The sequence below is a fragment of the Temnothorax americanus genome, unplaced genomic scaffold (genome assembly GCF_048541705.1).
Source record: "Temnothorax americanus isolate GAGA-0224 unplaced genomic scaffold, ASM4854170v1 Scaffold4, whole genome shotgun sequence".
Taxonomy (NCBI): Eukaryota; Metazoa; Arthropoda; class Insecta; order Hymenoptera; family Formicidae; genus Temnothorax; species Temnothorax americanus.
The window spans coordinates 755,155-780,356 of NW_027509547.1; the positions used below are offsets into that span (position 1 = coordinate 755,155).

Sequence of the window (25,202 nt, forward strand, 5' to 3'; positions counted from 1 at the left end):
TGTTTATGCATTATTTAAACGTCGATTTATGTTTCTCCCTGCTACATTACTCTCGAGATTAATATAACGCGATAACAACAGTATTCATAATCGTGTAAAATATGGGGCAATTAATTTTTGCATTGGAATATTTATATTCATGTTATTTATTTTAATATTTATTTATGTATCATTTCTCTACGTGGTCATTTACGTCATATATTATTCCATTGTCCTCATTTTCCGCTGATACGTCGAAAGTTTGTAACTGATCAAATATAGATTTAAATCTTGTTATTTATGAGGATTGATTTATTAAAAATTGAATGTTTCTCAATACTGTTGACAAGAGAAAACTGATGAACGCGCGAAACAGTTATTGAATATATGAAAGTGACATATATCTTCTTTACCTCTCTGATATCTATAATCATCAATACGAAGTTAAAGAATTTATCATCGTAATAAATAGAAACATTTTCACGATTTATTTCATTTTTAAAGTTATATAAAATGCTTCAGAGCCATTATAATAGGCAATAAACTTATTGTCAGTGATTTATAAATGGTGATATTGTAATAGTAGCAACATCGATGAATGTAATAATCAAGCAATGGTTGGTGTGAGGATGGAACATTCGAATATTCGAAATGGTGGTTGTTTGTGGCAAGATCGGAGTAACAACATATTTTCATTGCGGACCGGTCGGTCGATGGTCCAAAGTCGACTGTCCGCGACCGTGCTATCGGAGACTAGTCGCGTCCCGACGCTTGCGCCGCAAGTTCCACGATTCCGTTAGACGGCGCCCCGACGCTGGTACCGTCGGACGGAGCGATCGGTCGGGCCAACAGTCAGCCTCCGGTGAGCCAAGCAAGCTCTCTTTCCCTCCCTCACGCTCCCTCGTCACATATACATGCACACGTATACACAGGATACACGCAGGCACACGGCCACATACAAAAACGTAGTTACACATATATATACACGTACATTCTCTCTCTCTCTCTCTCTCTCTCTCTCTCTCTCTCTCTCTCTCTCTCTCTCTCTCTCTCTCTCTCTCTCTCTCTTTCTCTCTTTCCCCCCTCTTTCTTTCTCCCTCTCTCTCTCTCTCTCCGCCAACATCCTGCGAGAGTCTCCATCCACCGAACGACACGAGAGGGAGTTCGAGTTCCTGGCTCGACCCTCACGGCTGCAGTGCGTTTCCAAACACCCATGAGACAACCTCGAACTACTCGCACGCACGCACGCATGCACACGGTGTTGAAGAGACACGAGGATGAGACGATCGAGACGTTTCATCGAGGCTCCTTTATAATTAGTGCTGAAAAGTCGACTGAGTTGGCCGCTGGACAGCCCACCACGCGACTGTGTCATTGATATCAATATAAATTCGTTTTTTCTCTCCTCTGCTTTTTGCCTGTCGTATTGCCTGTCGTTAATTAATCCCTCAGTCAGTATTCGCGAGATATACAAATGATGCGAGAAGCCTCTACTCGCAAGCCAGACTCGCTCGAGTGAATTGTGCTGACTGTTGAAAGACTGAGAAGTTATACGTGTGCATTGGGGAGACCCCATGAGACCAATCGTGCTCCCAGTCCTAGTGCGCGAATTGAATCTCATTCCGATAATGTCATTTTGCAACGTATCCGATCCGTAGCTTCGTTTTTGCCGTGCTTGTCGGAGTGCTTAAAGCAGAAAAAAAGCAAGAAAACGACCTTTACAAGTTTTAAAGACGCGATGTTAAGAATATAGTGCGGTATCGTGATTCGATTGAAGATTTTTACGTGAGTCTTACCGGCTTATAGATTTGCTCCGGGAAGAAGAGCGAGGAAACTTACGTACACAAAAATAACAGTTCTTATAGAAGATAAGACGTGTTTCGTCAGAGGCGAAATGTCTCTGGTAAAGGCAAATCTCCGATACTGTCATAGCCGAAGAAAAAGGTAGCACTGTTAGATCGTCCAACGGAGATCGAATCAAAGACAGCTGAGTAGCATCAACTTGAAAAAAAAAAAGTTAAGAATTATCGACTACTGCGAATTACACGCGCGTTGCGAGATAGAGAAGATCTCATCCCTCACAAATCGAATAGAAACAAGTTTGTAAGGAGAAATTGGAGAAGGATTTTTTTTTCCATTTACCGCACCAAGAGCCGCCAAATCCAGAAAATAGTTTGAACGAAAGGATTTCGAAGGAGGTTCGACAGATACCGTGAATTACCACTGAAAATCTGGATATACCGAAGCAACGAATGGCATCTCGTTGCGATACCAACAGGCGACATTGATGAAATAGACATTTTTACGTTAATTCTCTATTGTTGTCGAAGCTACAGTATTTTACGACAGACAAACGTAGATCGTGAATGTCGTGAGTGAACTTATGAATGGATCTACGTAATCTAAAGACCTAGTGCCGTATGATGGAGGATTAGAAGAGACACGTAAACGGGACACGTCGTCGCGGCGTAATGAGGTCTATAATGTGTAAATAGGTGTACATACGGGGAAGTCTTTATATTATATTAACGCGCGCGATTTCTTTAAAGCAAAAGGACGATTTTACTTCATTAAAATTTTTTTCTCTCTGTTGGCCCCTCTTTCTCTCTCTCTCTCTCTCTCGTTCTTTCTCACTATATTTCTCTATCGTCTTTCTCTTGCTTCTGTCTTGTTTCTACGTATCATGTACCAATTAACTTGGCATATATTATATCTTGTATATATTTAATAATAGAATTTAGATTAAGAATATATACGCGCTTTTTTAGTTACCTATAATTGATAAATCGCTAATATATTCCGCGTATATTTACATAAGTTATTAATAAGGCATGCACATGGCTCGTGAGTAGCACCTTCGGACTCGCGTTAATACATATAACATATATTACACATTAGGTGTATCATAAATACGTGTATATAATTCTACAATCTATAATCTCTGTCGTTCTGTTTTTTTCACTGATTTTGTAGTATTCGAAAAGCAGGTCGGAACAGTACGGGTATCCAGCGCTTAGCCTTTTAGCCCCGGCGCGATAATTAATTAGCTCGCGGGCATCGTTAGAGTGAAACAACGTCGAGCCGCGCGTAGGACTTGAGGAAAGAAAGCGAGAGAAGAAGCGAAAATTGAAGTGAAACGAGGAAATCGCGTTTCCGTCACGAAAGAGGAAACGTACGAGCGCGTAAATAAATTATCAAGTTTTAGACAAAATCATGTCTCACGACCGTGTTAAAATGGCTGTCGTCTTGTGAAATTATTTTGAGAATCTGTGCTAGTCCTAAAGAGAAATTTTCTTACAATCGTCGGCACTTTCTCAAGACAACTTTTCTCGCTTCATTTGCCTCCAGGCTATGTAGGCTGCTCAAGCTTAATATAAAGAAAAGGTAAAAAAAGGGGACCAATTTTTTACTCTTATTCTTATAGACTATCTCTCTTTCTCTCTCCCTCTCTCTCTCTCTTTTTCTCTCTCTCTCTCTCTCTCTCATCTATCCTTCTCTTTCACTTTCTCTATCTACCTTGATACTCTTAATTAAGTCGCCCATCGGACTATCCATAAATCTCTGTACGCTCTGTCCGTGTTAAGTCTGTTGTGGACCAGTGAATGCAGGAAATACGAGGAACGGAGTCGCGACTCATGCAAGCAATAAATTAGAGACCAACTAAGTATGACCACGGCACCGAAGACGTAATGGAAGTAACGTTACGACAACAGGAAACCGAAGGTGTCAGTTACGCCGAAATTAGCTAAATTTAAGCTAAACTAGATTCTAAAAGATTTGGTCCAATAGAGAAAAAAAAGACAGTTAACGATTGTCAAAAGCGAAATTTAATCGCATTAGCTGCGCTAAAGAAAAATAATGCAAACGTGAGTATCACGCGTAAATTGCAAAATTACGCGCGCAAAGAATCACGAGACTTTTAATTCGAGCGAAAGAGACTCCTAAGTCAAAATATTTTTTCGATTAAGTGTGGTACTATCGTAATTTACATTTTAAAATACGCATCGATTACAGTGGGAACAAGCTCGATCAACGAAGTTGGTTTCGCAAATCAATATATTGTTTGAGCCGGAAAAATAATCCAACGATAAACAACGGCTTCAACAAGAACGAGCCGAGAGGACGAGCGAGAGGAAGAGCGCGCGTGGAAGTATTTACGTATTCGACAACGATGGCATTATCCTGAAACGGGCATGACGCCCTTGGCCTCGAGATGCGACGAGACCACCACCCTCCTCTTGCTGCTGCTACTCGAGCTGGCACCCGGGGCACGTTGCTATTCGCGCGCGGCCGCAACCTCTGCTTCGTCCTTACCGAGATAGCATCTACAGTCCCCGGCGAGGGTGCGAGTGATGCCGCTTCTCGGCAGCATTATGACCATCGCCGTCGATAGTCCGACAACGGCGTCCACGAGCGTCTTTGAGGGGAACATGACGTGGTCTCGACCGATCAGTGGTGGCTCTACGTTTCCGAGTAACGAGGCCCTCCCGACACGTGCGATCTCGAACGGTAAGCAACAGCGGCGTCTGACCGCGGCAGCTACCAGTGATCGTGTTAGTCGCCTTTTCAGCGGTGGAGGTGCTGAGAAAGGACCGAGCAAGAACGCTGCTAAAAACAACGAAAAACACATCGAGGGCAACAAGCGTAACACCACGACGGGAAGAGAGGGCGGCAAGCCCAAGCAAGAGGTAGCGAGAAAGGAAGCTTCCGATCATTGCGGCCACACGTCAGAAACTCTAATTTGTGGCAGGAACACTGTAGACGCGGCAAAGAGCGGAGAAGTTGCATTTACTGACGAAGAAAGAAGGGTAGGAATAAGTATTGAGGGCGACAGCAGTGAACAAAGTGGTGACAGCGTAGGCAGTACTACCGATAGTGTGAGTGTGAGTACAGGTGTATCGAACAGCACGGAGAAGGAAGTTGTGATCGGAAAGGATTGGTTGCTCTTCGGTTTTAGCGACACAATGGAGGACACGATCAATTCGTTCAACGACTCGTTCAACGGTAGTTTCCGTCATCCATGGAATATTAGTTATAACGAGACTTTCATTGTTCTGGAGGGTATGTACCCGTCGGGATACACTCTCCCGCATATTATATTGGCGTCTATCCTCGCGACGCTACTGATGATCGTGATCGTCGTGGGTAATATGCTGGTGATAATCGCCATTGCCACGGAGAAAGCGCTCAAGAACATACAGAATTGGTTCATAGCCAGCCTCGCGGTAGCGGACTTCTTCCTCGGTCTAGTGATTATGCCATTCTCTCTCGCTAATGAGATAATGGGTTACTGGATCTTCGGCTATTGGTGGTGTGACATTCATTCTGCCATGGACGTGTTGTTGTGTACGGCCAGTATCATGAATCTGTGCCTAATCAGCTTAGACAGATTTTGGAGCATTACACAAGCGGTCGACTATCTGAAGAAAAGAACACCGGCCCGAGCGGCACTCATGATTGCCCTCGTCTGGCTATTGTCAGCGCTTGTTTGTATACCACCGTTACTCGGATGGAAAAGACCTGCTCCGGCTGAAGAATATCCTAAATGCTTGGTAAGTCACGATGTTACGAAATTTGAGATTTTTTTTTTTTTAAGTTGATAATTATCAACTGTTGTCTCGACTTAAACTGACATAACCTGAAATACCGAATTACCGGAATAAAAACTAATATTAAGCACGGATAATTACGTAAAAATTTAAAATTATATGTAAAAAAAGTATCAGAGAGATATAAAAAAATTAAATTATATTGAGATATATCAAATTAGGCCTCTCTAACGAATCGAAAGATTGAGGCATTACGGATATCACCTGCAGTCTCAACCATTTATTTATCTCTTTTTATTATTAAACCGAATGAAGGATTATTACAGCAAAAATAGCAACGTGATCTCGAATTTAGTTGCTTTAAACAATTATGAAAAATATCAGATCCAATTTAATTTCCAGATATTTGACTCCGCTGATTATAATAAACACTCTATATCTATATGAATTCTATTTCCTGTAATAATTAATAATTAATAATTGTATTGTCCTATGAAGTATTATCGAAATTATATAAATTACAATTTTTTATTTCATTATTCATAAAATACGTATATCAAATATATTCATAATAATACATATATATATATATATATATATGTATAAACTTGCATAATTAACGTTTATAACATCCCTATAAGTATTATAGATTGATAATTTATATTTTGTAATGGAGTGATGGTTATATAAAAAATGAAACATTAAACAAACATAAGCTTTTAAGAGAGGCTGTAGGAAAAAGGTACATAATTTGGAATGGATTTTATATCTTCAAAATCCTTTTTATCCGCGTATATTACTAGGTGGGTTGAGTAGTAAAAAAAATCCCGTATAGCAATGTATAACCAATTTCCAATCCGAATATTTTCGCGATGTATATTCTGCCGTGAACAGTGAGAAGAAAGAAAGTAAGACGAGAAGTCCAAGCAGGCCAGTTACCTTTCATGCAATAGCGAAACCATCCTTATCCCCAGCCCCTTGAATCCCGTTCACGGTGATCGCCACAAAATGATACTGTAGATTGGATTTCTATGCGCGACAGTTCAGTCTACTGACCTGACATACTGAAATTCGGGTCGTTGTCTGCTACTTTGTACCATTTGCATAAACATTTGCATTAGACATTTGTTCAGTGGACGTTTTTCAAAATGTTTCCGTGAGGTTTTTCAGAATTCTAATATAATAAAAAAATATAATGTAATGTTATATCAGTTATAATTATCTAAATGATCGCCGACAGATATGAAATATTAAAGTGTATGTACAGTAGATTATCGCTTTATTTAAATTATTTCATAATTCTAAGATATGTGAATGTTTTCTATAAATTTTTGGAATTTTTTTTGTCGTTAAAGAAATTAAAAGATTAGCCGTTTTTTTCTGCCATTTGTATTGCAGCTTCCTATTTTTGCGGAAAATACATAATGTACGAGATGATAAAAAGTGCTTTCGATACTATTACAATTGCACACGCTGGCGCATGATTGAATGCACCCTTAAACTTTCAACGGAACTAATTAGCGGGTATAATTGAGCTATACATTCCTACGGCGTATAGTGGCAAAACTTGCTTGCTACACGAATTGCTACGATGGATTATACAGCGTCTTGCGAATACGAGAGAGAGGGAGAGAGAGAGAGAGAGAGAGAGAGAGAGAGAGAGAGAGAGAGAGAGAGAGAGAGAGAGAGAGAGAGAGAGAGAGAGAGAGAGAGAGAGAGAGAGAGAATGTGTAAATGTGTTTTATGTGTGCATTACGCATGAGCTGTTTTTATGTTTTCATAAAATATACTCCATACTTAATATATAACGGTAAGCAATAAACTCTTTGCGTACTTTCCTCATTAAACCGTATAATTTGTAATAATGATGATGATGAACCATTACGTGTAATTCGAGAATTTATCTGCTTAAGATGAGAAATGTTAATTGCATTAAAACCAATTATTTTTATATATTAAATATAAAAAGAAAAAAAATATATATGTATAAATTGGCGGGATAATATAGATAGAAAGGTGTAAACTCGATCACGCGAATATAGTTTCTTCACCTGGTATTCGAATGAAGCAGCATATCGTAACGATAGTAGTGATTATTATGTGCACGAAAATCGTGCCCGTCCAGGAAGATGCGATGACAAGCGATGAATGAAGATCTTGAATATGTCGACCGAGGATGAAATGTGTCACTTAAAGATCGGTTGGATTTACAAATGACATAGCCTGATGTTGCAAAAGGAGCATTTGAAATTTAGTTCTTGGTCGTGGATTGACTTATATATCTTGTCGCAAATGTATCTTGTTTCAATATGAGTTCCCGAGTACACGTCTTAAATTATCTTAAAACTAAAAGCGTTAAGTCCGACAAACCTAATTCGATCTTTATCGTAAAAAAAAAAGAGATACGGAGTTGTTTTCTAAACAGTGGCAAAAGGTTTTTTTTTTAATTACGTGATCATTAAAAGACTATAGAAATATAAGATTTTTATATATCTTTTTATTTTTACTTATTACCCTTTAAGTATCAGGAGACCCTTTTAATACTTTCTTTCGAGAGAGTATTCTGACGAACAAATGACGTATGAACATCTATTTAAGCGCATCCTATTATCCTTTTTGCTCTACTATTTTCTACTATACATACGTACCATTATGGATCTGACAATCTTGTTCCACGATTTCTTGTTCTTTTTCACATCCTCCTTTCTCATCCATTCAACGAAAGACGCGTCATGAGGCCTCTCAACCGACGATATTGCCATTGGATTTTTCTCTGACTGGTGATAAATGGAAGAACGACAAGCACCACGCGACCGGAACGGAGAGGCGGACGACCGCAATCACAATCATCGCGGTTTAATCTTTTAATGCGATTAGATTGACGCTTCTTTGACTATTAACAAGAACGAATGGAAGGCGCGATTTGTCTTCTTCACTGTTACCCGCTTATCTTTATTTCACGAAGCTTAGTACGACTGATGCTAAGAAAATAATACACTTCGTCTTGCATTAGAATGAGGTTTCATTATACAGAGTATTCCAGAAAAATAATCGGATGTTCTTCCAATTACGGATGGTATAAAAATTTAAGTTGGTTTTTCTTTGACGAAGATAATTGATAGGGACAAATTGATAAATTTACAAAATATTTTATAAAACACCACATTCTATCGAGTAATATTTAAAATAACACTAAGTAATAGAAATTATCTAATGAGAGATTTAATGAAAAAGATATCGATATTCTTAATGTAATTAATTTCCTATATCGGCAATGCAGTAAAATTAAAACATCGACAAAAAATTATTTTGATGTTTTTCCATGGTCCTCTATATGTAATTTAATAGAATTGATAAAAAATTGTGCGTCAATGTGAATCATTTTACATACGTATTTCAGTTATTTACTAGTAACAGAAATTATGTTCATAAGTAGAGATAACATCAAAAAAGAATTAAGCTGTGGCAAAATCTATAGTCATTAATTCTAAGTTCTGTTTCTGACATATTCTACATCCGGAACGCGAGCACTTATAAAACGTTTTACAAAGTTTACAGCATCCTCCGAAGTATCTGCATTTGTTAGGGAAAGTACGCGAGAAGACAGAGAGGGAGAGAGTTAGACGGAATACATTCAAGAAGGAAGTAGTTCTCACTCTTGTCTTTTAATGCGATTAGTTTAGCAGCTCCGTAACGATGGAACAACGTGCAACGGTGTGTAAGCTACCGTTTACAATGGAATTGTAATTATCTCTAATAAGCGACAGCGTGTTTGGTATAGGTACGTGGCTTTTATTTGACTGTACCGCAAAAAAGCAGAAAGATTTTGTTTACTTTCTATTTTAATATTTTTAATACACTGATATTATTTTTATAGAAATATCTTTTTATCAATTTCTTCTTCTTCTTCTTCTTTTTTTATTACGAAGCGGCATTGAAATATAGGTACATAATTTTCGGGATGCGAGAGAGATAAGAATGGCATCGCAATTAAAAACAGTCTGATAATCACAAAACTTTGTATAGTTGAGATTCTCCATATATTGTCTAAAAGATTAATATTCGTGTGTATAAATTATAAGATAGATTCAGAAAAAACAAACTCATTAATGTGACGCTCTGATTTAATCAAAATGTCAATTTGTTGAAATTTTCTACGCAATTTTTTACCATGGCTATAAACGAATCGTAAATATATTTACGAATAAAGTCATTTGGTTGACCCATTCATTTGTAAGCAAATTTATTCGTATTTAGAAGTACAAACGCAAAATCAATCACCAAATGGATTCTACGTAGCTTTTTATACGACTATAAGAAAAAATGCAAATCGCTTTGTAAACTCAAAATCGGATTACATCATTGTTGTTTTTTAACACATTCACTTCTACAAATATAAGGACGCAATGATTGACTAAAAAGTCTTCGATTTCCACTTTATATTTTTATCGTTATACATGAAATGCTTTACATTCATATTATTATATTAAAACAAAACATTTTTAGAGAAAATACCAATAATAATGCTGCTACAACATTACTGTAACAAATTCTTTTATAGCATTGAAATTTATTGAAATATCATTCCATCCTGAACCACACGTGTAAGTAAAATTGATTTATGCGGATAAAAATACACAAATGAAAGACATAAATGCTGAATTTGTTCTATATACTGCCGCATATAGAATTTTAATTGTCAGGGAAATAAGAACATCTCGGTTTGTCGCTTATTAAGTAGACTGGAAGAGTGCGTTGAAAAGTTTAATAGTTTAATAAGGAAGCAGAAAATACGAAAGTTTTAAATAGATAACGCTTAGTTATAATTGTAAATTTTTCCAGTACCAAAAATACTTTAGGGATTAAAAGTAAGTTTATGTTCAAACTGGTTTACTAATATTTTTCTTATAGCATATTGATTAATAAATTATAAATTTTGGTTTATTTAATTACTGTGTGGCTTGATAACAGCGTTCCTTTTTTAAAAAACATTATTTTTTATGATTCTTAATACCTGCACGTACATTACTCACCTATAAAATGTGAGAAACATTGTTCTTATACATATAACATCTAAATATATTTGCCTAGGGAAATAGCGAGAATTATTTCATAAAGTTTTTAAAATGACATTCATGAATGGATACTAATGGGGCTAATTTTGCGTGTTAAAGCAACCATCAATCTTTTAATATGTTTAACTAGCCTTGGTTAGTTTAACGCATAAGAGTTCATACTAAATTGCATCTCGATGCATGTGTGACGACATTCCGCGTAAAAAGCACTAGAGCTTCGGTCGTAGAAAAAGTTAACTTCACGAAGCATTTTGCTGCATTTTATATCGTTTAAGTGAATTATTAAAAGTACATGGAAGTTTACATGTTACAACATAAGCAGCATAAAATCCTACTTCAGAATTTTATGTAAGAAATAACATTTCTTCAAGATACATATATATATCTATTTATTTATTTATTTATTAAATATATGTATATTCTCATATTTAATAGTTATAAGCATATAGCTACTAAATAATTAAAAGTTCCGCAAAATATAATTCTTATCTATATATACATTGTTTTCTCATTGTTTTCTTGTTTTCATTGTTTGATAGCGTTTTCTTTGCTTAGTTATATATAATATATATTATTATAACGCGTGTTAGGCGGTATTAATATTGTCTAGTACTACATGAAGTGAATAAATCTCAAGATAACGCCCAAGCAAATTTATTCCGTCTGCTTGAGAGAGAGAGACACTATTACTAAATATAAAATTATCCCGAAGATTGTATAGAGTCTTATAGGAATCTCATCATCATTCGTGTGTGATGACCTAGCTATTTGACATTTCATCAGATCTAAAAGTTCAAAGGATACACGCATGAATGCTATATATTTATTCTTAAAATTGCTTAGAGCAATAATAAGATTACCAAATTGTAGCATTTGTTCTAAAATAGTTGTATAAAGTTTTATTATTATAATTTTTTTTAAAATAAAGTTTTAGTACACATGCTGAATGCACAATGTCTTCAAATTGTTGTTAATAAATGTATAATTTCGAAGTTAATACCATTGTTGATAAGATAAAAAATGATTGTTGCTAAGTATAATTTTATAGTTTATATAAATTTGTGATGTTATTTCTCTTTAGTTTCAATATAGAACAAAAATTTTTAATCAATGTGAATGTATACGTATTTCTTTGCTTTGACACAATTTTATCTATTTCTACATTTCAACGATAGGAACCGAGAAATAGCGATTGCGATTAGAAATAAACGCTTACGAATAATTCGCATTTCGACATGCCGTATTTTGCGAGATACTTGTCAAAGTTTCTCAGATTGTCGATAAGATACAAATCTTATCCTCTTCTATTGTATCTGCATTCCTCGCGCCAATATCGTTCTACCTATGACGTTGCTTTATAAAACTTTCATGGAATTCAAGGGATGCACGAAACCGAAAGTTCCTACCTCGGGATTGCGTTACTTCCCAAAAGAGCAATTTCAAGAATCACTCCCAAATGCATTCCGCATAAACATATGCAACTTGCTATCTTGCGCCATAAAATATGCCCCGCATGTTAAGCTATTTCCTATATGAAATATATGAACCATTTGAGCTATAATTAGCGTTTCTTTATAATATATTTAAAAGATTAAAAGCACATATATATATATATATATATATATATATATATATATATATATACATATATATTTATATATATATATAACAAATTAATCTATTTTTGCTGAAATTTCGCCAAGTTTGTAAACATTTATACACACAATTATGTTATTACATTACAGCGTTGATATTACATCGCATGCACGCGCGAATATTGTTTTAGAAAATTATAATTCCGCAATAAAGAAATATGCATATCGATTGCACAAATATATATTCACTTGAGAATCTGATGATCTACAATCTACATGCAGATTATTAAAGCGCAAACTTTCATAATTTCTTCCAATAATAAATGCTAAGTAGATGTCTTGTCACTTCAATATTGCGAGAATGTTCTCTCTCGAAATCATAAAGCGCAAACTGCATGAATAACAAAATATGTTATGTCATTGTTTGGCACTTGGAACATATACAAAAGCTCGTATACTAGCTTCGTGCAATTATAAAAAGAATCGTGCGTGGGACGAGAATAGTTGGCTCAAAATCCGAAACGTTTCAGAGATATTAACTATAAGCTTTGGACACAGATGACTTTTAAACACGATTTGTTTATTTCGAAATGCTACGCGCATTTGAAAATTCTCTGGCGTCAATAGAATTAAGCTTTGCTATGCTCAGGAAGAGCGGAAAGAGCAGAGAAATAAAATTCCAACGGGTCTTGAAGCCGTGACCCGATTCAATCGCTTTGCATCGTTGTATCGTCGTTGCAGTTCTCAGTTTTCGATTCTATTAAAAGGATAATTTTTTTTCTTCTTTTACGGCTTTTCTCATTATAAATAGTATGTTATCGATGCTTCGTTAAACGCGTTTAATCGGACACTCTATCCAGAATCTTGATAAAGTGCTAACGGCGCGTAAAATCTTTTCCGAAGTAAATCACTAAACTGCTTGGTCTAATTGCCCGGCGTGTTCTAAACGCTAAATTAGCAGCTCTTTGGTTCAGTATTTCAGACTTTTTTATTTACTCCACATAATTTGGAGATAGCGATTCGACCAAGTAGAAAGACATGCAAACACTCTTTGAAATAAATATTCCTCATATAATCCACAGCTTGGATATAATCCAGGTTTGTTAGACGATACAAGAAGAATTCACCAGCTTAAGGAAAAAGGAATGAAGGAAAAGGAAATCTGCGCGTAAATCACATACATATGAGACAAAAATTGCTGTTTTTAAATAATTCTCCACATTTCTTACAAAAGTGTTGTTCTCGAGATATATTTTCTCATTAAAGTGTTTTCAAAATAACTGTTATGCTAATATGACATCATGAAGAAATGTGAAACGCGAATGTTTTTATTATTTTTATACTTAGCGTTATTTTAGATATAATTAATTCTATTTTTGGTTATATTGAAATCTCTGAAGCACTCGATATTAATTTATCGAAGATAATTTAATGGAAAAATATTAATTTGTTTCATTTTTAATATAAATATTCTTTAATTGATCATAATAATTAATACATAATTTGTAAATAATTTTCATTGGTTATGTAGTAGCATCGTTAAGAATAAACCATTACCCGCGTGATTAATTTAAAATGTGGGAATATCATTAATTTCTCAGCAAACGGAATGCGGAAGAGATACTTAAGCATTCGAAATCAACGCTATCTCGATTTAGATTACGTGCGGTTATCCTGTAAATTATAGATTTCGGTTAAAATCGACATCCGACAACTGGTCGTTAGAAGAAGCGATCTCGGCTGCTAATCGGCGAGATAATTGCGTTTAGCGGCAGCGTTAATCGAAATATTTCAGACTTGAGTTGGGATGTATACGAAAGGTGTGCCGTAGTCGAGGCCGTAGTGGAATGTGCCAGAAGGAATAATGAAGAATGGCGGCGAATACGATGCTTAGCTCTTGGCTTAGCTTCACCAATACTTCCTTTTTTCTTATTCTTACGATCCTGGAATACAGGATGCTCCTACATTATTCGTGGTATAGTTGTTTCTTAATTCTCTGTCTCTTCGAGCTTTATTTTTCTGTCCGTTTGCTGCCATATTTAAGCGCAACCCGATGTTATCCGGAGACTGACTAAAGACATCGCAAATAGTGCGCGCGACACACACACACACATCTTGTGATTGTATTAAATAAATTAATTGCAGAAATAAAAGCACTATAATTTAAACTACTTATTGTTAGATGCATTGCATCAGTTTGAAATCTTGTTGAAAATTATGTTTTAATATTATAGAGCTATATATATATTATATAATATATAATATTATATATATATATATATATATATAATAACAATAATATTAATAGCTTTATTGAATGCGTAATAAGTATTATAGATCAAGACCAGGCTACACCAATAATGTTATAACGCTATAATGCCTGATCTAGAAAAAGTATATCTTATAACAAGATATTAAACATCATAAATATACAATGTGCAATATCTGTCACTATTGGGGTGCAAAACATATTCTACGCATAGTCAACTCTTTCGCGTCGCATACTGGTATACTTCGGATTCTAACATCGACAGATGGCATTAAATTTCACGAAGCAATCAGCACGCGGTTTGCTCTGAAAATTAAATCGATACGCTGCCACGTATTGCCATATTAAGTCCGTACTACGTGACCGTCGGTGAGTGCCAGTAGTGAAATCGAGGTCGAGTCAGCCATACGTCAGGGCGAGAACATATGGACAACCGCCTTTGTCGTGGGCAGGGTACGAACGATCAAAAGGCTAAAGAGCGCGCAATCGAGTCGGAGGTTGATATTGAAAGCCGACCAAAGCTTGCAAGCTTAAAAAAAGTTGGATCAGAGAAAACTACGGTTGCAAGTACAAAGAGGATGAAATGGAGAGATGAGAGTAATTCATTTGGCGAATGTTACAATCAACCGACTGATTAATCTACACGTGTATTCTCTTTCTCTTCCGGTTAAGTTTACTTCGTTTGTATATATTTTGCTTTATGCATTGTGCTTTATATCTCTCTTTCACTTTTCTTTTTTGTTCACACTTATTCCCTTTTGAGCATAATGGCACGTAAAACGGATTCACGCTCGAATCATTCCTTTTTAAATAAAAATTTGACGCAAGGTACTTTTTAAATTATCATACTTGTTACTTGTACTTTATTTTGTACAAGGATATCTTAGCCAGTCACACGCAATTTAAACTTATTAGGATTAACATGAGGTTATTATTTTATATTGCTTATTTCATCGATGATAGATCAAACTACAATTATGAATAATCGCGAATAAATTAACTTAATGATTAAATCTATTTTTGTATGTATTGTTATTAGCTCTTACTATTTTTGTATAAAGATATATTTGATTACTATTTTATCATCTTTACAATAGGTATATTCTCCCAAGCGAGTAATTTCATAATTTTGTAATACACAAATTTCTACCGTATCTTACGAAAGTAAATTTTATGTGGCTAACGTGCGGTTTTGTCAGGTATTGTGTTTATAAATAATTTCTAGTTTATTATAACATAGTAGATATAACGTTGCATTGCTTCAGGCTAAAAAGCTCGTATGCTAAAAAAACCTTGTGCATTAAAAAGTTTTTCGCCAAGCAACCATATATTCCATTGCTCGCAATATCGAGGTCAAACTCCAATCTGCTTCGTTATTTCAATGATAATGATATATAATTCACTTGATACATAATGTTAAATAACAATATTATTGAATATTATTACAATTTAAAGAAAAACATTATTTTATATGCCTATCTTCTTTCTTATAATTGGTTTTATTATTTCTTTGATATTGAAAAATTCTCTACTTTCCAAGTTAGCAACTTTGTTGGAGTATTTTAGCATATTTTATATCTTATCGTTCTCTTTATTTTCTTTTCTGTATTCAAAGCTATGTAGATGATGTAAAATGCAAATAAAATAGTAAAACTACTAAGAACAAGGAATATAAGTACCTAATTATTAATAAAGTATAAAAGTAAAAAAATTAAGATATTTTTTGTTCACTCATAATTCGTTTTTTAACACAATATACGAATTATTAAAAAAACATTGTTTTGTATATTTTTTTGCAATTGGATACCAGATTCTGTATTTTATTTTAAGTTGAAGCTATGAGTGCAAAAACAGCCATTTTTCAGATAAGGCATTTTTTGACGAGCACGACATAGGAAAGAAATATATAAAAAAATGATTTTAATTTAATAATTATAAATTAACATATTACGCGAATAAAAATTATATTATGTAAAAGTAATGGTGATCTATTTGTTTTACGCAAATAGCTTTCTCTTTATCTTGATGATTCTTATCTTACAATTAGTTGAACAAGTCTAGTTATTGTATACCTATTTCAGTAGGTATAGAATATTATAACTTTGTTATATCTCCACTTGCACATTTTCAAAGTATACGTCGCACTAAAAAATTTGCCATACAATATTTGTTCCGACTATTTTTTTGCTATTACAAGAGTAAATCGCGCTGATACTTATGCTCTCGAATAAGTTCTCGAATTTTCAAGAGCGCTCTTCAGTCTCGTCGACCGGAGTACGAGCATGCTCAAGTAGTCATCCTGATTACGTCGGTAAACTTAAAAGTTTTAATCTACTTCATAGATGATGAAGACTTCATAACTTTCGAGTTCACGAAGTTTATATTCTTTAATATGCCGGAACGAAAGCATTTAAAGATATATTTGTTTAAGAATAAAGCATTCTATGAACTGTAATTGTATTCCACAATTATTTTCCACAGATTATATTATACATATATACATTCATGTATTATGTTATTAAATTTCTAATACAGATGATAATTCAATTTGTCTGGCAAATTCAAATTGTAGGAAAATGGAATTTTTTTCAGTATTTGCCTCAAGAGAGTCAATGAGGATGAAAATGCCGCGTTTAAACAGCATTTTTATACGTATACCGAATCTTTGAATATTTTGCCAAAAGAGAAATAACACGAGCAGTATATATTTCCGTAGGCAATGGATTATTGATGGAAATCATTGCGGTCGAGAATACCCCAACCGAGATTTAAAGTTTAAGTGACACGCGCACCCACGTGAAATCTGTGTAAACGCGATGAGACAGAAAACATTAGTTTCCCCTCCGCAAATCCACGGCGTCAACGTTGCAGCGACGTGACAGCGGCCTTAAGCTTCTTGGCCGTCATTCACCGCCAGGGATGCATTTCACGGCAACGCGACTCGTAAGCAATTCCAGAATAATTCGCGGTGACGCACGGCTCATCGTGTCTTTGGTACGTGGACGGCGCGGGCGGGAACGTCATGTCGCTGCAGCGTACTTTATTAAAAAATTTCCAAGACAAGAGGCATTCGGTATCCTTGTTCCATTGAGGGACGAGGTCGCTGCCTCGTCGCCTTTCTCTGCGTCGCGTCGCGTCGCGACGAGTATAGCTTCGCATCGTGATAGCTGCATCTCATCCGGCGTAGAAGGATATTTTTTAATAAGATCACGCCCGCCCTAGTTCATCGTCGTCGTGCTCTCGTGTATTGCGTTCGTCCGACTGCAACCAACTACCGTCTACCGCAGACAGGTTTGCGCGATGCGCTCTAAAATGCCGTTCGTTCGTGTCGGTATCCGAGTGCACACGATATCCGGGAGCAGCGATCTTGCGTGCTGCAAGGGACGGAGGGTAGCCGTAGCTTCCGCTTTACGTGAGTTCACCAAGTGTACCGCACATTTGCCGAGCGATTGGCGGATGTATCGAGCGGCACGGTGCGCGGCGCAACGTAGCGCGGCGCGGCGGGTGAGAAAGAGTTGCGAGGAACCGAAGCGAGAAAGGAACGATAGATAGATAGATTAATAGCTGCCGCGTGGAACACGAAAGTATAAGTGGCAGCTAGTAATCGAGATACGATATTGCGAAAGGAGGTGCATTATTAGCCGCGAGGAAACGCCGCGCTGCGCCGCGCCGCGCCGTGCCGCGCCGCGCTGTTCCATCCGTGCTGGAATGGATTACATTATGGATTCAGATTTGCACGAGGCAGGTGAGTGTATATAGCCGTGAACTAATGGAGGGAAAATAGCCAGGGAGAAGTACCGAGAAAACGGGATTCTGAGCTTTTACGAGAATCGTATTCCTTCGTATTCTATAATACGAGAATGCGTAGCGGTTTTCGCAGAATTTCGACCGTGCGCGATCATTCCGCTGCTTTGTATTTCGCAATCATAATACTCATACACTAATAGTACACTCGTGCTATAGAGATTCATAAATCGCATAGATTATGGTACATTATGACAAGTAGTAGAGCTTCTGTCATTTTTTATCATTTTGCTTGTTTTATAAATATAAACAATCGACTTTATCAAGTATCATGTTTTGAACATAAATGGGAGTATGTTAGAAGAATGAGAATTAGAGTAATATCTTTCTTCTTTCTTTGGTACAATATGGTAGAACGAAGAACGGTCAGTTCAAAATTCGTAATTTCATTGACTTTTTAATCCTATTTAGATATGATTCTCTGCTCCTACTAACTAGTTATTTTAATTATATTCGAAACGTTGTAAGGTCAGAAAAATATTTTGTACATCACTTTGCACTTTCAGTTTACCATGTTTTTATCGTAGGTTTCTCTCAGCGTAATCGGTCGTAAGTACGTTTTCACGTTAATTTCTAATATTCATCTTTGTTATACCGTCTGCGAAAACAATCTTCATATTTTTATTAGCTCGCTACGTGGAGGCAACACGCATTTCCTTGACAAAGTTATATATCCTTCGGTATGATATTTTTACTATTAAATAAATATAGCCTAAAGTAACTAGAGAGGCAAAAATAGGAGAAGAAACGTAGAAAGATAACAGCTGGTTAGAAATTCAGAAACGAAGAGACGAATGATATAACTCGGTCGCTCTAGATTCGTACTCTGCTCTCGTGGAATCGTAATGCGTCGGAAACTCTTCGTCGAATGTTAGAAAGCAGCAAGTGCCCTATTCAAGGTGCGGATCACATGCCAGCAAGAATTTGAAGCGAGAGGCACTCAACCGGAGCTTTAAGAATGCAAAAAACTGATTATCAAGCGTTACGACCGCGACGCCTCGATCGGCTGAACGGAAATAAATAGGTTTAGTAAAAAGCCCATCAATTACGCAGATCTGACATAGTCGATCAAATTCGATATGAATGTTGGAGGACGATGACGAACACGCGAGACACAGAGCGACGAAGAGAGGAAAAGTATGTAACACTTGTAGCTTATGTAGCTCTAGCTTCTAATTTATCGATTTTCAATCCATATTGAATTTCCATTTTTTATAATTTACCAACTTCCCTACCTAATCATGGATAAAATGGGTTACAGCGTGTATTTATCGTAAAAGAACCAAAATTATCGTTCAGATCGCCAATTAACCGTGCAATAATTAACAACCATTGATATGCGGCAAGCTAATCGAGCGCTTAATTAAAATTTAAACAAACGCCTGAAATCGCGGATATTCCATGCGCGACGATCCGGCCGGCTTTAATTACGCATCCAGATCTAATTATTTATTCAATGTGCTTGTTAAAGTTAAATTGCGTCCGCGACACGCCACTTATACATTTCCTCAAGGCAGTAGTTTATATCGGGGAGAGAAAGCTGAGAGTTTAATTTACGCAAAATATTGTTAGATACCACCTTGCCGCGGCATTTCTAACTTTTCTCATTAGCCTCGAGTTTCACTCACAGTTATTTACTTAAACGAATTAGGCATACCTGCGTGCTAGTCTGTAGAAATGGGACTCGTGACGTAGCGTTTTCAGTAATCACATAATCTTATTGCACCCTGCGTCAGAGAAACATCCCGTCGGCGTCGTACAAAAGTCCAAGAGCGTCTAATATCTTCTAGAATGACAGAAAAAAATATCAGAAAATACGTCAATCAAAAATTTATTTATGAATTTTTTCATCTCTTTGTCAGGAAGAACAAATTTCATAAATAAATCTAAGATAGAACAAAAATGTAAATGTAATTATTATATGTTACTGTATTCTTTATAGCTCTGCATTTAACTTTTTTTGTTTAAGTACTCTTTTTAAAGCACCACTATATCGAACGATATGTATTCAATATCGCACCCCTCGGGGGGGGGGGGGATTTTCCCAAGTTGGTCTTATGGTCAATCTGCCCTTGATCGTCAAGACTTGTCACTGAATCAACGAACTGCTACACAATCCTTGAAGAATTCGCTTGCGGCTACAATATCTCGATCCCGTTTCTTTATCCAATATCTCGTTTTCTTTGGGAACAAATTTTACTTTACTTCTCGAATCCAAGTCTCGAATCGCCGTCGGTAAATATTTTGTTGGACTAAAGGAAGAAGGAACTTGTGCTTACCGTATGCTACGCTTTGATTCTTTGGTGCCATCCCCTTTTTCATTTCGATAGTTACCGCAACTATGGCGAACTTGCGGAAAAAAGCTGAGCAATATGTAAAGAAAGCGATAAGGAATTTGAGTCAGAACAGTAAAACCCCACTGACCTGGTATATCGACCAATCTTTCGGCTGGATAACCCATTTTCTCCTCTTCTTTCTTCTTCGATCGTTTCCTCGTGCACTTCGTCACGATGCGACCTCCATGTCCATACCCGTCCCGGTAGACATAACATGTCCCAAAATATTACATAGGACCTAGGAATGTTTCTAAATATTATAAAAGACTACATTGTATACTAATATCGTATACAAAAATATACATAGTATTCTTTCTACAGCATGATATATATAAAATTACATCTGATCCGCACAAAAATTAAATAGATTGCTATCTCTTACAAGTGGCTTTTCTCTGTAATTAGAGAAAATGTGTGTAAATATTGATTTAATCATGTTCTACGTATTGTGCCGCTGAACTCTTTTATTACAAACTGCAATGCATTTTAATTACAAACTATAATCCACGTCCATATTATTTTTTAATGTAACGTAGTTTAATTACAGGATTACCATGTCGCTTATTAAGCGTTATCGAAATCAAATAGGCAATTATGGTACCAGTATCATGTACGAGATAATGTTATTTTATTAAATAAATATAAGCGTAATAGGATAGCGTAACGATGTGTAAAAATATAGCTTGAGAGTACAAAATATTCACGGCAAATTTGCGATAGAATTCACTTCCATATCGATGCAGATGATAAATCAACTCCATGTTCTTCCTCGCTTTCTCCAAAGCAAATAAACGGATTTACAATTGTAGATCTATAATTAGATCTAATAAATTGCGCACGACTAAATTCGACATGTTCGTTCCAATTATGCGCTGTTTAATCGGTCATGTCGAATATAATGTTAACCAAGTTAACAAAAACGAGTATGTGCACACCGCCGTAAAACACACGATACGTATAATATCCAAATACCATTAACGATAATTGCAAAACCATATTGCAATAGATAGGGGCGCGGACATGTCATATCGTATTGATGTACCAACGATATCCGTAACAATAATTACGTTACTTGATGTGATTGCGCATTACCACACGTGGACCACCGAGCGTTTGTAATAGTAATTAATACGGTATAATATCCTGACAATATATGAATTCAATATGATACGATAAAGTGTCGATCAGAGAGATAGCTAGTACAATTCAGATAAATAATATAATGAAGGAAAATGAAAAGAAACGAAAGAGAATTATGGGAATCGTGCGCGCATCGCAGTTCGATTACGATCCAACGAGAAGTATCACGTAATTCGAAGCACCTTTAGATTTACATGTCGCGGTAAATTGAATCGGAAAACAGTGTCCATGATGACAAATCACGTGACACGATTAATAGCATTTGCGAGTCACGTAACAAGTATTTGTATAGCTATAAAATGGATAATGTTCAATTTCCGTCGCATCGCCTACAGTGCTGCTTTACCAGTCACGACCCACGATATACTCATGTAAGATGCAGATTAAACCCGCTTGTGGTATTAAGATAGATAGAAGAACAAGACAAGCTTAAACGACGTCTAAGGAAAATTATAATTCTTATGACAGCAATATCAGCTATCATAGCTTTGCAGTAATTTCTGCTTTAAAAAGCCAAAGCGAGCTGTCTGCCAAAGAGCTGTTATCTTGTATCATGCGGAACAATTATTTCTCTAATTAACAAGGCGATGAATATTATTCTTAATACCACCTTTACGACCAAGCGATTCTTTGAAAACTTAACTCAAGAGTTATCGTTTCAGTAACTCTATGATACCGGAGTATTCTTCCGAGTAATTTGAATAATTGCTCGTCGTATAGTATAGTATAACTCGAGAAGTATTATACAATAATGGCTCGTACCACCTCAAAGGTTACAAGCAGGTTCATTTGAAATCGCGCGTTCTATGATTTCCTTTTAAAACGCTTCCGAAGGCAGGCAATGTTCCGTCTTCACTTGCTACACGAACTCTCTGCCGTTCATGATTGTGCAGGTGCAGGTAAAAAAGAAAGAGAAAGAGAAAGAGCTTGAGTATATATTCTTTTAGAATTCACATTATCTCGATGTTCTTACGCACGAATTCGCGATCAACGTGCTATTTTCACGGATTCTGTAATCCGATCGTCTTCGATTTCTGGAGTCAATTGCCAAGCTGGACTTGGTGTGGTGTACATGGTGTATCTTTGGCCCGCTCGTCTCTTCTCCTCATTGATCCTTCTTCCTTTACCGCTACCCATTTCCGACGAGCAAGGCAGAAGTCTTTCCCCGTCCAACCCTCGCTCTCTTGCCTTAGCGGAATCATCCAATCTACCTTCTCCTCGCATGATGATCGAATTTCGCTTAGTTCGAGCAGTCACGTATAACCTGACCATGCTCTGTCTCTCTCTCGATCCGTTTCAATTTCAATTCCTGACAGACCTGGCAGAAGAATAGCGGGTGTAGCAAGTACGTTCTTATCATTGATTACTGCTGAGAAATCTTTCTGTTTCGATGCTTAGGGCGAGCTATGATTTATCGCAGCCATACGTGGGCTCTCTTTACGGAACGGTTAGAGATTTGATGCAATTGTTGGTCGTAAATTACAGCATAATGTACTGAGGATGACATATAATATAAGGACGTAAGGTAGAACATATAATTTACATTTTGTTACATCGTCTTGTACATTGCGTCTGTTTATTATTATTTTAACAGATTTTTTAGTAATTTCAAATTTTTAAATGCGCGGTATAATGTGAGCCGCATCGGTACGCTATAAAGAGTATAAAGCAAAATGATGTAATAGTAATACGTTTAAGACAAAACATTATCGATGGTCCCATCATCGTGACCGCTACGTTAGTCTTGATCAACGTAATTTAGGTTAACACGCCGTCGTCAGCTTTAACTCCTGAGCTGAGCTTGTCGATAAATCGTTGCCATTATAGTCCGATTCAAAATTTCTCAAGAGATTCTTATTGAAATACATCGTATTTCGCGATTGACGATAGCTCACATTTTGAGAAGACCGATATACTCGAGGTTTTTCAAAATTGTTTGTTTGTGGGATTCGATAAATGCTAATCAATCTTGCATCGAACGTGTGTAAAGTAAATATTAATGTGCAATTTCTACATTAAAAGACAACAGTTATATATATTTATTTAACGCTATTATAAATGTAGATCGCCAGAAGTTTATCGTGTTTGAAATACGATGGCGCAAAAATTTCCTATTAACGATAATCGCGATTGAATGATGGAAAATTATGACATTAATACTGTGAAAAAAATGCAGTATATATATCTTTCACATCTTTTTTCTCTAACGTAAGGCCGACGAGAACGATCGGTGAGGTAAAGTTTACTCTGGGAAGTTTGTGAAGAATCGCGCGCGCGCGTACATTGAGAGGGATTCTGGCAGCGTCGGCAGTGGCAGTTTACGAACGGGTATATCGGAATGGGTGACCGAGAGGAGACAACAGTGAGAAGAGAAATGGGTAAACGAAGGACGGGGTGGTAGTCACCCGCCCGCCTTCATTACCAGGTCCTTTCCCTTACTGGATAAAGGACGACTTCGAAGCGTACGATCGATGCCGGAGAGAACAAAACCTGAGTTCGGATTCTCTGTCTATCTCAGGCTGTAGCGTGAGCAGCGGCAAATCGTGAAGCTGAGCACAGAAGCTGGACTAACTGGAGGATACTTATCGACAGAGGGATCGATATATACATTTCCAGTGTTTCCGTCTTATCTGTGAATATACAGCCGCCGATGCTTGTGGACGTTGCATCCTCGAGAACTCAGAATATGGCCAGAATCCGCCAAACGGACAGAAACAGCGAACAAACATTCACACACACATGTTCGGGACAGCGACTAAATTAAACTAATTAAATTGAATCAGCTATCGCGAAAATGACATAAATTTTAAAAATAAAAGCATCTTAAGAATTGGGTATACAACTGATAGTCTTATATAATCTATCTTCATCATTTTAAATTATCAATAAATCTTTGTAGTATAAGGAAATTCGGAAATGCTATAAATTTGAAAACTTCTTGTTCCATTGTTCTTTGAATAGAAACATTAATTAATCAAGCGAATCGGGTACAAAGTAATGCGTTTTTAAAACAATATTTTTGTTCGAATATATAGTACAATTCAATATATAGCTCGTTGTGTAGTTTTGGTAGAGATTATATATATATATATAGGCAAGCTCAGGCTATCCTTCATCATTAAGAGAAAGTCTGGCAGTAATCAGTGCCCATCCTTTACAGTCAGTGCCTATTCTGCTGTAAAACGTAAAGCCTTGGCAGTTTCTGATAAACAAGTAGAAAATTACTCGCAAAACGTCAGATGTTAGAATCAATTTATTATATACTTAACCCTGGATATTTTTTCGAAACTTTAATATACGACTACAACATAAAGTATTAAAAAATAGATACAGAATAGGTGTAAAAAAGTTTATTTATATAAATAATTTTCCTTTATATATTACATTTTATATTGTCAGGGTAAACTCATTGTATTATTATTTGACACAACTATAGAGCTTATTATCGTCATTTT

The 25,202-nt window shown here is 36.3% G+C and overlaps 1 protein-coding gene and 1 long non-coding RNA gene across 5 annotated transcripts in view; one reads left to right on the top strand and one right to left on the bottom strand.

Annotated features, from left to right (window-relative positions):
• Positions 1-790: 790 nt before the first annotated feature.
• Octalpha2r (alpha2-adrenergic-like octopamine receptor) overlaps positions 791-25,202 on the top strand; it is a 102,946-nt gene continuing 78,534 nt past the window's right edge. Inside the window, exons 1-2 of one of the 3 annotated variants that reach the window (XM_077415124.1) lie at positions 791-3,845; positions 3,994-5,531. In XM_077415124.1, coding sequence (XP_077271250.1) covers positions 4,332-5,531 — 1,200 coding nt within the window. In that variant the 5' untranslated portion in view covers positions 791-3,845; positions 3,994-4,331. Of the gene's footprint in view, positions 5,532-25,202 lie in introns of all 3 variants that reach the window. The other 2 variants (XM_077415125.1, XM_077415123.1) reach the window with 2 other exon arrangements.
• Positions 20,087-25,202, bottom strand: part of LOC143902348 (uncharacterized) — a 149,104-nt gene continuing 143,988 nt past the window's right edge. Inside the window, exons 6-7 of one of the 2 annotated variants that reach the window (XR_013258338.1) lie at positions 20,551-20,845; positions 20,087-20,452 (exon numbers count right to left, since the gene is read on the bottom strand). This is a non-coding gene — a long non-coding RNA (uncharacterized LOC143902348). Of the gene's footprint in view, positions 20,846-25,202 lie in introns of both variants that reach the window. The other variant, XR_013258337.1, reaches the window with a different exon arrangement.